Source organism: Sceloporus undulatus, chromosome 2 (assembly GCF_019175285.1).
Source record: "Sceloporus undulatus isolate JIND9_A2432 ecotype Alabama chromosome 2, SceUnd_v1.1, whole genome shotgun sequence".
In the NCBI taxonomy this organism is placed as follows: domain Eukaryota; kingdom Metazoa; phylum Chordata; class Lepidosauria; order Squamata; family Phrynosomatidae; genus Sceloporus; species Sceloporus undulatus.
The window spans coordinates 313,082,612-313,097,019 of record NC_056523.1 but is presented as its reverse complement, the minus strand read 5'-3'; the positions used below and the strand labels follow the sequence as shown (position 1 = coordinate 313,097,019).

At 41.4% G+C, this 14,408-nt stretch overlaps 1 protein-coding gene across 5 annotated transcripts in view; it reads right to left on the bottom strand.

Moving 5' to 3' along the window:
- ALPK2 (alpha kinase 2) overlaps positions 1-14,408 on the bottom strand; it is a 165,766-nt gene that overhangs the window by 33,945 nt on the left and 117,413 nt on the right. For all 5 annotated transcript variants that reach the window (XM_042453898.1, XM_042453902.1, XM_042453899.1 and 2 more), the window contains exons 7-10: positions 9,426-12,411; positions 8,087-8,234; positions 2,587-2,714; positions 2,453-2,488 (exon numbers count right to left, since the gene is read on the bottom strand). In XM_042453898.1, the coding sequence (XP_042309832.1) occupies positions 2,453-2,488; positions 2,587-2,714; positions 8,087-8,234; positions 9,426-12,411 (3,298 nt within the window). The remainder of the gene's footprint in view (positions 1-2,452; positions 2,489-2,586; positions 2,715-8,086; positions 8,235-9,425; positions 12,412-14,408) is intronic.

Genomic DNA, 14,408 nt, shown 5'->3' with positions numbered 1-14,408 from the left:
AGGGAGCTGAGTTAGCTCCCTCACTACCCTGAACAACTCTGCCGGACGCGACTCCGCGGACGCGACACGTGCAGCATAGAACGAATTCTTAGCTGCACGTATCGCCTCTCCATAGTCCTTCAAAAGATGGTCTAGGAGAGTCTGGTCGGATAAGCACTGGTGTTTCCGCCAGCGGTGCTCTAGCCGTCGCAGAACCCGCTTCCGTGCCCGGAGGTCTTCTGTATACCAGGGCTTTCGTTTGGAAGCAGGCCTGAGAGGGCGCTTGGGAGCGATACTGTGTATAGCCTTGGAGAGACCGGTATCCCAAATACCGGTCAAGACATCAACAGAATCGCCGTCATTTCCATCCATAAGCCCCTCTAGGGCTTCCTGGAACCTTTTGGGTTCCATCAGCCTTCGTGGGTGGACCATTCTAATAGGTCCGCCACCTCCGAGGGGGATCTGGGTAGACGCCTTGATCGCTGCCTCCACAAGGAAATGATCCGTCCATGACAGGGGGGAAATGTTGGTTATTTCCGCCCACGGATTTTCCATGCTCATACAAAAAACCAAATCGAGCATATTACCCGCAGAACGCGTTGGACCCGAGACCAGTTGAGACAGCCCCATGGAAGTCATGGTATCCATGAATTCACGAACTGCACCGGATGGAACATAGCTGGCCGCGAAGGGAATGTTGAAGTCGCCCAGGACTAAAAGCCTGGGAGACTCCAACAATACCTCCGAGACCAGCTGTGTCAGTTCGTCCAGGGAGTCAGTCAGCGCACGAGGTGGCCGGTACACCAACAAAATTCCTAAGCTGTCACTGGCCTTCAGGGTCAGGTAAATATACTCGATATAAGAAGTTTGACGAACATGGTTCCTAGAAAGAGACAAGGTGTCCTTATGGATCAAGGCGACACCCCCCCCCCCGCCCACCTAACCTGATCTGGTCCTTCACTGAGTACCCGGCAGGCAGGGCCTGGGCCCACACAGCTTCCCCTCCAGGCCCAAGCCAGGTCTCAGTAATGCAAGCCAGGTCGCAGTTGTTGTCCTCTATCAGATCGTATACAATGTGGGACTTGTTTTTAATGGACCTGGCATTGCACAGGAGCAGAGTCAGGGTTTGTGGTATGGATGGAGTGACCCTCAGGTTCCTTTGGATAGGAGAGGGACAGGAAGGAGAGATAGGTATTAAGCATCGATCTCTCCTTCCCCCGTAAGTGTGGTTGTTCCCTCGTTCTCTTGCTGTTTTTGTCAAATGGTTAAGCTCCTGTTTTAAGATCACATTGTTTGTATATACAAAGGCAATAAAAATGATTTTTTTAAAGAAATGGTAGGAGAAGAAGAAGTCCAAAGCACCATATGGGCCATTTTATATTTTATTTAATAATTACATTTAAATCCTGCCTTTCCTCCAATGAATTAAAGGTGGTGAACTGAGGGTGCATCTTCACATAGGAGTTTATCACACTGGGGTTAATTTTGGCATTAAAGAGAGACTAAAGCACATTTAAAGCATCCCACAAATAAAGCAAAAATGGCAAGTAATTGCACAAATGATTATCACACGCAATTGCGCAAATAAAGTGATATTGGAAATGCATTGCCACTGAAATCCCAAAAGTAAAAAGATGCACATTAATGCTTCTTTGTGACAGGTTTTGTGCAATGTCACATAAAATCGTTTCATGTAATTATGTGATTTTTTTCTGAGATATCCACAGGATAAACTCCTGATCTCCTCCTCCATAGAAATAATGCAGTTTGGCACCACTTTAAGTGCTGTAGCTCCATCCTATGGAACCCTAGGATTTGTTGTTTAACAAGGTGTTTAGCCTTCTCTGTCAAAGAGGGCTGGTGCCTCACAAAACTACAAATCCCTGGATTCTGTAGGGTGGAGCCATGGCAACTAAATTGGGGTCAAAGTGCACTATTTCTACAGTGCAGATGCACCCCAAGAAAGAGTGACTGCCAGTTTCTCAGCTGAGTATGGTTGCTTGTACCCAAACCTCCCAGGTCATTGTTCAAGACCATAACCATGACACCATACTGGCTGATACAGTCCTTGCAGATCAATAGTCCCCTTAATCTTGAGAATGTGTTTAGTCATAGTATTATAGAGTTAAGACCCCAAAAGCCATCTGGTTTGACCCTGTGCCAGTACAGGAATTCAAAAGTAAAGTATCTCTGAGAGGTGAACATCACCTCTTTAAAACCTCCAGTGAATGAGCTCCTTCTGAGGTAATCAGCTCAGTGGCAATGAGAAGATACTGTGTACATGTTTGTACAGACTTGGTGTTCTGTATTACAACTTCACATTTCCTCCAGACCAAGCATAACAGGTTTTAGAGCCAAGTCCTCATGAGCCTTGAATCAAATTAATAGCAATTACGTGATATACAGACATACTGGGTTATGACCTGGCACAATTCTGCAGATGCATATCTGAAAAAATGCTATGTAGCCTTACCTTCAACATCTTGAAAACTAGAAAGATGTTCTAATACTGTAGAGAGATGAAAAGCAATACAAGTCAGTATTTAGACTGCAAATTTGCACCTATACTAATATTGTGAGTTTAAGGGACGTTATGCTACCCTTTACCTTCAGTAGTCAAGTTAAATTCTGCAGTGGCTTTTCCATATGTATTCTTCAAGCAGCAATGATACAGTCCTTGGTCTTTTTTCCCAGCTTGAACTATTGCCAAAGATACTGGAAAGTCATCTCCTACACTAGAAAAGATGCATGAAAACATTTGCAGAGTCACATTTTCAATCCATTTTCTGTTTATTCTGTGGTGGGATCTCCTCTCTTTATTCTTCCCTGTGCCAAACTCTTTCAAGCCATTTAGGTGGATAGTTAAACTAATGCACACAGATACATACAGTATAAATACACATGAATATACATGTTTTAAAAATATTTAATAGTTATAGATAGTCCCACAAAATGCATAAAGCATTTTTCATAGGACTTCATAAGCATTCTAACAATAGAACTGTGGACTAACAATAGATTCAGACCCTTGACTTCAGGATTGTCCATTAATACATGCAAAGCGCAAGTCTAAGTAGCAAGGAAAGGAAAACTGTCATTTTTCTCTCTACTGAGCTTAATTTATATTGATCAGAAAGAGTGAGTATTATAAGAAGTTCATACCTTCCAGCTGTTCCAGTTTGGCAGAAACAGTCCCACTAAATCATCTGTCATCCCACTTTTTCAGCTGCTTTTTAATCTCCTATGCCTAATTTCCTTCTTTGTGCTCAGCTTGCTTAATTTGCTGCAAACTGAGTGCAAAGTGAAAAAGTAGTTTGTGCTCAACTTGGGCTTCATTTGCACCGAAGAAACAAATCAGTTTGATACTGCTATAGCTGCTATGGCTCAGTGCTAAGGAATTCTGGAATTTGTAGTTTTGTGAGATATTTAGCCTTCTCTGGTGCCACAATAAATTACAGATCCCAGAATTCCATAGCATTGAACCATGACAGTTAAAACATATCAAACTGCATTATTTCTGCAGTACAGATGCAGATTCAAGAGAGAAAGAGGAGAATAAGGGCAGCATTTTATCCCTCCCAAAAGTAATCTGCTGCAGCCTTTCCTAGCTTGTTCTTCCTCATTAAAGATATTTGCCACCATAACCACATTCTGATGTTGCTTGGCCACATGTGTTCCAGTTTTCAGCTGTGAAATGTTGGAGGGTATGGATAATCAGAACCAAAACATGGAAATGCCTTCTTCCCTACCTAATTTCTAAATAATAAAACCATCAAAGATGCTTCCTCAATGGCCAAACTAGAGCCCCAGTACAAATGAATGTCATGCCTGGCATGTTGTTGTCTCCACAACATTAGAGGCCTTCACTGATGTTCTACACACTGCAAATGCCTCACACGTATCTCTGATGACAGGAATTCAAAAGCTCTCCACTGTGATCCAGGAAATCGATGCTTCACATAGTCAAACCTATAAGAGAGATCCACTTCTAAAACTCACTCAGTATTCAGCCTGGTCTGTTCTATTCCACAGTGGTCCTCGGACCACATACTCCTAGTTGTTTACTTTTGGTCACTCCAGATTCCTTTACTTTCCTGCCTCCTCTTCCTCTTCCATGTCCCTTTCTTTGCTATTATTTTATACTTGAAAGAACACTTTATAAACCACCCTGGGGGGAAAAAAATGCTATTTGAAAACACTGAAATTCTGGACCATGCCAACAACTATCAGGTCAGAATGCACAGGGAAGCCACTGAAATCCATAAACACCTGGACAACTTCAACAGGGATGAAGAAACCCTTAAAGTGAACAAAATTTGGCTACCAGTCCTGAAAAACACCAAAATCAAGACTGAGCACATGCAGATGAACATCACCCAGGGTCAGGGGGTTTCCCAGCAGACAATGGATCACTAATTAAATGGACACAAAGCCTTCTCGTATATTCCTCTCACCCTGAGGCTTGGCCATTCACCAACAGGCCAACCCCACACACCTCCATGCCACCATTTTCTCAGGATGCCAGCCACAGATGCATGTGAAATGTCTGGAATAAACTCTTCCAGAACACAACCATATAGCCCAAAAAACCCACCAAAAAATATGGACAGTAGCTGTGAAAGCCTTCAACTTCACACACTAATCCAGGAATGTAGCCGGGGGGGGGGGTCCGCCCCCCTTCTGTTAGATACAATGAATGGTGCATGCCGCCGTGCTGCCACACCCATGTCCCATTATAATGGTGGCACTTAGTCTGGAGCCTCCCCTTCCCAAAATCCTGGCTACGTCCCTGTCTAATCCATCTATTGAATAATGGCAATATTTGACCTTCAGTCTCTCTCAGTACAGGCATGCCTCATTTAACTAACCTTCCATTTTACAAAATCTTTTTATGCCTGCCCACCCCCATTTCCCCCCTTTTTCTCTAGCTGGAAAGCTTTTTAGCAGCATCGGCATTGGACAGTGAAGTGGAAGCTATAAAAACACAGGGTTTAATACAACATGTTACATGCAACAACAGAATGTCTGAGCTGGGAAGAATGGAATTCTACTCTACAATAATAATAATAATAATAATAATAATAATTTGTTTTATTTATATACCGCTATTCCAAAGATCATAGCGGTGAACAGCAAGTAAGCTAATTAGCAAGTAAGCTAATTTGCCCCCAACAGTCTGGGTACTCATTTTAGCTCCCTCCTCGGAAGGATGCAAGCCTGAGTCAGGGTTGGGCCCTTTTGCTGGTCTTGAACTCGCAACCTTGTGGTTTTGAGTAAATGGCTGCAGTACAGGCATTTAACCACTGCGCCACCAGGGCTGCCCTGTAGCCATGGATGGATGTCTACAACAGGCAAATTAAAAACATCAGCTACTTTCAGAATCCCTTACTCCGTAAGCATGACGAGCAAAACAGATAGAAAAGGAGAAAGATTAGCCTGCCTCACCAGCTTCCCACTTCATGTTTAAAAAAAACAACCCAAAAATCCATAATATGTATTGCATTTTATCCCACATTTCCTCCAATAAGCTTCAAGTGATGCATACAGCTCTTTTCCTGTGTGCAATTTTGTGAGGTAGGACAGGTTCACAGAGTAACTGGCCCAAGTTCACCAAGCTGAGTTTTATGTCTCAGAGGAGACTAGAGATCTATAAAATTCCAGTCCAACACTCTAACCACAATGCCACAATTATCTCTCTGCTCATGTGCTACTCTGCAGCAACATATATTTGAATCCTAACTTCCCTCTCTAACATGGTTTCACCCCATGTCTGTCTGTTTGACAGCCTCTCTTCTCCATACTTAAAAAGTTAGTCCCTTGGCATGAATGTCTAGTTGTAACTGTAGGGGTGGTGCTCATCTCCATTTCTAAGCTGAAGAGCCAGCATTGTCCAAGCACTGCCTCAGTGATCATGTGGCCAGCATGACTGCACCGAACACTGTTATCATCCCGCTGAGCAGTGGTACCTATTTATCTACTTGTATTTGCATGCTTTCGAACTGCTAGGCTGGCAGAAGCTGGGACTTGTGACAGCAACTCACCCCATCATGCAGCACCTGGGCCTCAAACTGCCAACCTTCTGATCTACTGATCATCACAACTGGCATCTTAACCACTAAGCCACTGTATCCCTTTCTCCATACTTAGCAATAATCAAAGAATTCCTGGTTCAGTCTGAACACTTCCTGTGTAATCAGTTATTTCTGCAACCATTTGTTTAGTGATCATTTATTTTTTTTTCCTATGATTTGAAATTGCTATATACAACTGAGCACAAAAGTTAGAATTGTACAAGCCATTGTATTCTGTGTTGCTATGTATGAATGTGAGAATTGGACCATTAAGGAGAATAGGAGGAAAATCAACTCATTCAAAACAGCCAAAAAGACAAAGAAATGAGCAGATCAAGCCAGAAATCTCCCTAGAAGCCAAGATGACAAAACTCAGGTTGTCATACTTTGGACATATCATGAGAAGGCATGAATCATTAGGAAAAAACAGTAATGCTAGGAGAGATAGTAGGGAGTAGAAAGAGAGGAAGGCCACATGTAAGACGAATGGACTCTATTAAAGAGATCACAAGTATGAGTTTGCAGAGTAGAGCAAAGCAGTGGAGGACAGAGAGTCTTGGAAATGTCTCATTAGTAGGCTAGCCATAGGTTGAGATCACCTCAATGGTAGTTAACAACAAAAAATCTCTTTGATATGTATAGATCATAATTCAGAAATAGGTACTGTAAATTAAGCAGAAATAACAATGCATCTCATCATGGTGAGGGAGGATGCAACCAGGTGAGATGTGTGTCTCCTGTTCAGTTTGCTGTCCAGTTGCTAACTTTGGATTGGTAACTTTGAAGCCCCTTTTGCTCTCCCTTCTTAAAATTTTTTAAATCTTTACATTGGACTTGGTTTCTACATCCTTTCAAATAGAAGACTGTCCTCCCCACGTTAAGACACGTGGTTAATAATAATAATAATAATAATAATAATAATAGAAGCCAAGCTCTTCCTCCAGTCCATCTGCCTTGGTCCAGGCCTCAGAGGTGGAGAAGATCTGCTGGACCTGATCCTATTCCCCACCATCACTCCCTTCTCCTTTTGTGTCGTGTCTTTTAGATTGTAAGCCTGAGGGCAGGGAACCGTCTGACTAAAAAACCGTCTGACTAAAAAAGCGCTGTGTAAATTTACAGCGGTTTATAAATAAAGGTTAATAATAATAATAATAATAATAATTATTATTATTATTATTATTATTTTATTTCTATCCCGCTTTTTGCCAGGCAATCAAAGCGGTGTACAACAGGGTAAAATACATCCATATATACATAATGCCCCCCTTAAAACAAGATTAATCAATGTAAGATTAAAAACTACATATTAAAACCAACTAAGCTAAATAAAAATTATCATGGGCAGAGTTCCCTGGAAGGGAAGTCTTATTTGTGGCTGAGCATTTATTCCGGGAAGGCTTGCCGGAAGAGATCCATCTTAATGGCCTTTTTAAAGCTCTCTAGATTGGTAATTTGATGGATCTCGTCCGGCAGGCCATTCCTTAAGTTGGGAGCGGCTGCAGAGAATGTCCTCTGGGAGGTCACCGTCAACCTGGTCTTTAAGGGCTGTAATAAATTAGTCCCAGAGGACCTGAGTGTATGGGGCGGATTATATGGAAGCAGGCAATCCCTCAGATAGGCTGGGCCCAAGCCATGTAGGGCTTTAAAGGTGATAACCAACACCTTGTACTATGACCAGAAACTGATAGGCAGCCAGTGGAGTGACTTCAATATTGGTGTTATATGGTCACTCCTTGCTGTTCCTGTGACCAACCTGACTGCCATATTCTGTACCAACTGGAGTTTCCGGACTAGGCACAAGGGTAGCCCCATGTAGGCCGCATTGCAAAAATCAAGTCTTGAGGTTACCAGTGCATGTACCTGTACTACAGTTAACATCTTTACTCAGATTGTCGGAAATGGTGATTGCCACCCATTATTATAACATGGGAGCCTCTATCATTTTTCCCCCCATCTCAAGATACCATCCAAACTTTGATCATCAGGACAGTTCCTCAAAACCTACTACAGTATTCTTCTTGTGTTTGCCCTCTTACCTTCTGTGCACTCGAGCAAGCAGCTTAGCATCTTTCATCCATGTAATGGTGGAGTCTTCATGGATGTCACCAAATTGGCAGCATAATTTGATATTTCCAGAGAAATCGGGAAACAGTTCTGCTTGGATTTTCTTCAGCAGTTTGGGGGCTTGAAATAAAACATTATTTAGTAAGAGGTGTTAAATGAAAAGGAGAATAAAAGGACCAGTTTAGACATTATATGTTCATAGTGACCCTTGAGTCATCCTTGTAGGCTGATTATAAGTGGAAAGTTTAAAAGAATAATGATCCTACTTGTCAGTGTCGTGAAGCATGTGGGTGTATTTTTAAATTAAAAATTAGAATTAGAAAAAATAAAAAATGAAAAGAGCTTTTGGTTTTCTCTTAAGGAGGAGGTGAGACTTCTGTGATCATCTACTTCTGTTTTATTCTAGTGGTATGCATACTCATATCCTAAAGGTAAAGCCTGGCCCCAAACACAGAGCATGGACGTATTCATGTTTCTGTGCTAAATTATCATAATCTCTAAATCTCCTTCAAGTGTAAACCTCAGCACTTAATATTTTTAAAAATAAAAGTAAGGGCAAATTTGTATGACTAGATGAGGTGGTGGCTATTAGTGAGCACGTGAGGACACAGGGTCAGCCAAGGACACATTACTCCTTGAAGAAAACAACAAGATTCCTTCCCACCCATGCCCATCCAAACTCCATGTACAGAATTTGATTAGCATGCTGGTTAAATCTGATTCCGTGATGAGACAGCATCCTTCTGTGGGCAGCAGACTAGGTTAGGTGGCACAGGCTGTTTGGCCTCTGTATCTGTGTTCTCTTAAAACCTTATTGGTGTTCCTGATTTCCTAGCCTCTGCTGCCTTAGGTAGGCACCTCACTCTGTCAAATGGTAGAGCTGGCCTTGTAAGGAGAGAAACTATTTTGATGAAATAACAAAGGTCTGCAACAGTTAATCTTTTCCTAAACAACACTGGATTTTGTTTATGAAATCCAACATTTCATATTGTTTATGAAATTCAATACTTGGATCCCACTGGTATGGCTGGAGACAGCTCCTGTACCTTTAACAGTTGTGTAGAAGAGAGAATTTCAGCAGGTGTTGCTTGTCACACATCCAGGTAACAAGTAACACCGGTTGAAATGCCCTTTTCTACACAACCACTAAAAGTATAGAAACTTGTTCTAGTTTTTACTGTGGTAAGCCTATCACCAGGGAAGGATCATAGGAAGCTAGTCCACAAAAGACCTCTGTATGGAGCCAGTGGTTGCTGTGACTAGAGAAGTGACCTTTGATGTAAAAATTGAAAAATCAGATTCTATGCATACCTTTGTTGTCCTTTTTGCAAGGCAGTTTCCGTACTTCTCTGTTATCTTCCTTGTGAGTGAAATCTGTCTCAGCTTTTGAGGGTTTTTTAATGCAGCTGGTATTGTTATAGACATTTTCTTTTGCTTCCAGACGCTGCTTCTTGATTTGTACCTTAGGCATTACCTTTTTCTTGACTGTTTCCTGCTTACGCTTCACGTCTTCAACACTGTTGTGAGAGGAGGGTGACTGGCAGAGTTTGGATGCCTCCTGCAACTTTGTCTTCTCTTTTTTCAGTGCACATAGATAATCTGCTGTTTCTTCTGAAGTGTATGACTGAGTTTTGACCTGTGCCGGCTCTTCTTCAGAATGACATCTGTTCTTAGTGGTAGAAGGCAAGGTACTGCCTAACTTTCCAGTTGCATGCTCTGATGAATTTAGGTTTTGTCTCTCACTGTCTCTGAATGCTTCAGTTTGATTGGGGCCTGTAGATGTAATTACACATCCTCCTGCTAATCCCCTGACAGACGCATCAGTTTGCTCACTGCCAGGGGCCATGAATGGATGCACAGAGTTTGTGCTATCATGCCAAGAATATATCTGTTCTGAATTAAGGAGTGCCCTCATGTATGGCTCCACTTCAATATCCTCTAAGTTACACTCAGTGGATTCTTCACTTTCCCTGTCATGCCTTTCACAAAAGATTATTTCAGCCTGACTTTCTCTTTCCATCTTTTGGCACTCTTTCTGCTGTGTTTCACTGCTACCATGCCAAAAATATATCTGTTCTGAATCAATTAAAGCCAGCATATAAGGTTCTATTTCTCCTTCTTCACACTCATGATGGATTATTTGAATCTCACTTTCTTCTGCTATTTGGTACTGATTCTGTGACAGTTGAGGTGTCTTTGTGTCGTTATCCTTCTTAACTTCACTCTTTAGAAGCTCAACTTGCACCTGGCTTTCAGCTATCACCAGTCCATTTGGACTACCACCTTCATATACATTTTCTTTATTCTCATCCTGTGTACAAATGATTACATTGCTAGCATTTTGATTGTCCTGTCCTGTACTGCCATAATCATTTCTGACAATACTTGAAGATGCATCACTGTTTAAAACATCTGGCTTGCAAGACTGAGATGGAAAGCATGCAGAATCTAATCCTAATTCTTTAGTCCTCTCACAAATGTGACTATCAGTGCTAGATGTTTCCCCTGATATTCTTGTTTGAAAATCTGACTGTGGCATCTCATTTTTGGACTCTATGGCAGTTTGTCCTCTGCTTTCCTTAAACTCTCTGTGTTTCTGGCTGATATTGCTTTTATCACTTTTATTTATTTCTAACAGAACTTCAGTGAAAAATCTAACCTTATATGATGCTGTGAATATTGGTTCCTCTTTGCTTTGCTCTGTTCTTTTGTTATCTTGGCCAGTATCCTCTGGCCTATCCCATGCAGCAATAGGCTCAGAGGCTATAACTGAATTGTGGTCTTGTGTGTGATAGCTATAATTCCAGGCATCAGGCACAGCCTGAACATTATGATTATTATTATCAGTTAAACCACGGTAAATACCATAATTACTGTCAATTTGTACATTCAGTTCTGATTCAGTTTCTTTCTCCTGAAATTCCTCTTCAGCACTTTTATTGACCACTGTAACTGAGGAGTGTTCTTCACTTGTAAATTGATCCATATTTTTGCCAGATAAATTAATGAATGAATCCTCTTTCAGTAAAAGCTCAGAAAGTTGAGCACACTCTTTTTTGCTTGACTGGCATGGTGCAACGTGAGACTCTTTTTCAGGAATATCATCAACCTGCTTGTCTGTGGGACCATCTGTAGAATGAGCACACTGTTCAGAAGAAGACAACTGGCCAAGACGATCAGCAGGTACATCTGATAAAATTTCTTGGCCATAATCTAAATGAAAGTCTGGGGTTTCTGTAAATCTGAAAGAAGATTCTGTTCTAAAAGAATGGAAAGCATTAGTAGATGAAATCTTTTCTCCTGGATGAGCAGCCATCTCAAAAAATCCATCATGATCAGACTCTGTTCCACTGTGCTTATCTTTCAGGTACTTTTCCTTTTGGAGAATACTACTTAGAAGATGATCGGGTGTTTTTTCTATTTTAAGTCCCAAGTCAGAGCACAGAGGTATGTCATCTATTTCTACAGGTAGCATAAGAGTACTGTTGTTTGTGGATGCACAGCTACATCCTCTATCTGTTTTTAGAAGGCTGTTCAAATCACTGTATGATGCCAATTCTCTGACAGGCTGATTATCTTCTGTTAAATTTCTTGGCACACGTTGCTCAGCATTTACATCGTCAGTTATGTTCCATTCCCTGACCTCCTTGGCAGTGTCAGTCCCAGCTGCTATAACTTGACCACTTGCGCAAGGGAAGTCATAGGCCCAGTCCTCTTCCTCATAAAGAAGTTTCTGTAACTGCTCATGCATCAGTGATAAATCATCATCTCTAACCTTAGGTTCTGGAGATTCCAAAGGGCTCTGGAAATTTCCTTTGCATGGATCTTCAGCACACAGAGTGCCATGGACTGTTTTTACCTTGTTGACTTCATATGCCTTTCCTCTTTCCATCTGCATGTCAGCCATGGCCATAGGAATTGGAATATCACATATGGCTCCTTGCCTGGAAGCTGCATTGAAGTGACTCAAGTCATCTGGCACAATGTCATGAATGGCCACATCATCTGTGATTGCAGTATGAAGGGTTTGATCCCAGCATGGCTCCTGTTCATCACTGCCACATTTTCCATTGGATACATAAAGGCCTGCATTGTTCACCAACCCTGCCCTGTCCACATGAAATCTATTTATGCTGTCAGCTTTTTCCAAAGCCACATTTTTACCATCTGCAGAATCACTTATTACTGGAGAAGATGTGAAAACAGACCTTTCATGTAATGCAGGCTCTGTTATAAACAGTTTCAGATCACTGCTGATTGGAGTAGTATTTTCAATGTCAGTTTCTTGCTGTTCTATCTAGAAGAAATGGTGTGAGAGAAGGGGAAAAGAAATAAGAAATCTTTAAGATCTTCAGAATTAGGCTAGTCAATGAGTAAAGCCCAGGCAGCAGGTAACAGTGCTGGGCCCTAAATACTTATTACTATTAACTACAATGTGGTCTTAACCTGTAATAGTCTATTATAATGTTAAATAAAATAATCTTTTATTTTTTTATACTTAATATCCATACAAGCAGAGAAACTGTGATTTGCCTCCATTTAGCTAAAATGTATAGTGCACAAGAGAGCATGATTGGACCAGAGCTAAGCACTTTAAAATCTCATTGATCCCAGTAGGAAAAAAATTGAAGCACAAACTTTCCACTGAAATCAGAAGAAGATACAAGTGTTTAATTTGGGTTGTATCATGACCATAATTCAAACTGTATTTAGTAGCGGTAGTAGTAGTGGCAGTCATGCTGAATCTCAGGAATTATTTTGCTGATTACTGGGTATGGAATGACTAGTAATCTTACAATACTTTTGAATGATGGCTTAAAATCCCTGTACTGTATTACCCTCCGGGCTAAGTAAAAAAACAACAACCTCATCCTGGTTAGAAGGCATTTCCTAAATCAGGGATGGGCAAAGTGCAGCCTTGGGGCTGCATGTGGCCTTTGACAGCTCCAGATTGCCCAAAATGAACTTGTCCTGGCCAAAAAAAGAGGGTATGGCCCCATACAGACAGGCCAAAATAAAGCTACTTCGGGTCACTTTGGAGGTATGCTGTTTCAATGATGCATGTGTACTAAAAGTCCGGACGCTGCGCCAAAGCTGTGCTCTAGTCCTTAGGACTGGATCGTGACTTTGGCACAGCTTCCGGACTTTTAGTACACATGCATCATTGAAACAGCATACCTCCAAAGTGACCCGAAGCAGCTTTATTTTGGCCTGTCTGTATGTAGCCTATATTTCTCCTTCTGTATCTCCTTTATAATAGGTTGCAGGGCCTCCCTGTACTCCTTAACATCAAAATAATAATAATAGCCACTTTTGAGAACAAGAAGTGGACTTCTGGCCCTTGAGGGTTATTTTCTACCTGCAGGGTGCCAGGATGTAAAAAAAGCCCATGGACCTACTGCAATTGCTCATTCCTCTGCTAAATAAATAAAACTGGAAGATCTACATGCCCAAAGAGAGGTTGGTGGAGAGCAGCCATTTCTCTTGGGGTGGCTGAAAGTGTATGTTTAGGCAAGAGCAAGTCAAAATTCACATGGGCCTCTGGATCCCAGGAGTATTAATGTGTATGAATGTATTTATGAAGAAGAACCAGTGAAAGGCACCTCAAACAGTTTTGCCCTTTCCAGCCTCATGGAGGTTTGCAGAGGTTAGACAGCCTAGTTCCTTAGAAGATAGTAATCTTTATGAAATTTAGTTGTCTGTATGCCTTGATTAGCAGACAAATGAAATAAACAGATGAAACACATATCAGATATAAAATATTAAATCATCAATGGTTCTGTGTATTTACAATGGCTAAACAGAACATTCACATTTAAGACTAGTATAATTCTTGGTATCAGGTACTGATGTGGGCATTGCTATTACATTCTCCACAAACAAATTACTCCCACCCTTGACATTACATGGTAACCATGCCATCCACTTCCCTCTTCCATCGGCTTCGTCACACCCATTTACTACTTGACATCTTTCTCATTCCACTGTCTTCATTCTAATGACAGCCGGCATATCTGCTTTGCTTTTACTGACTTTTTGTTTGGTTGGGTTTTTTCCTTGAATGTGGTCAAGGAGCTGCACTGGATGGCTTAGAAACAGCAGTCCACCTTCCAAACTCTTGGATCCAAGTCCAGTAGCTCCAGATAACTTGCCCTAGACATGGGCCCAGATCCTTTCTTAGCTTCCCACTCCAACTAACTGCATACATTTGAGCTTTTGATTCCATCTTGGAGATTCTCTCTTTAAAAAAAGTTTCTGTTTCATTGCCAAAAAAAAATGACAACATTCATATCT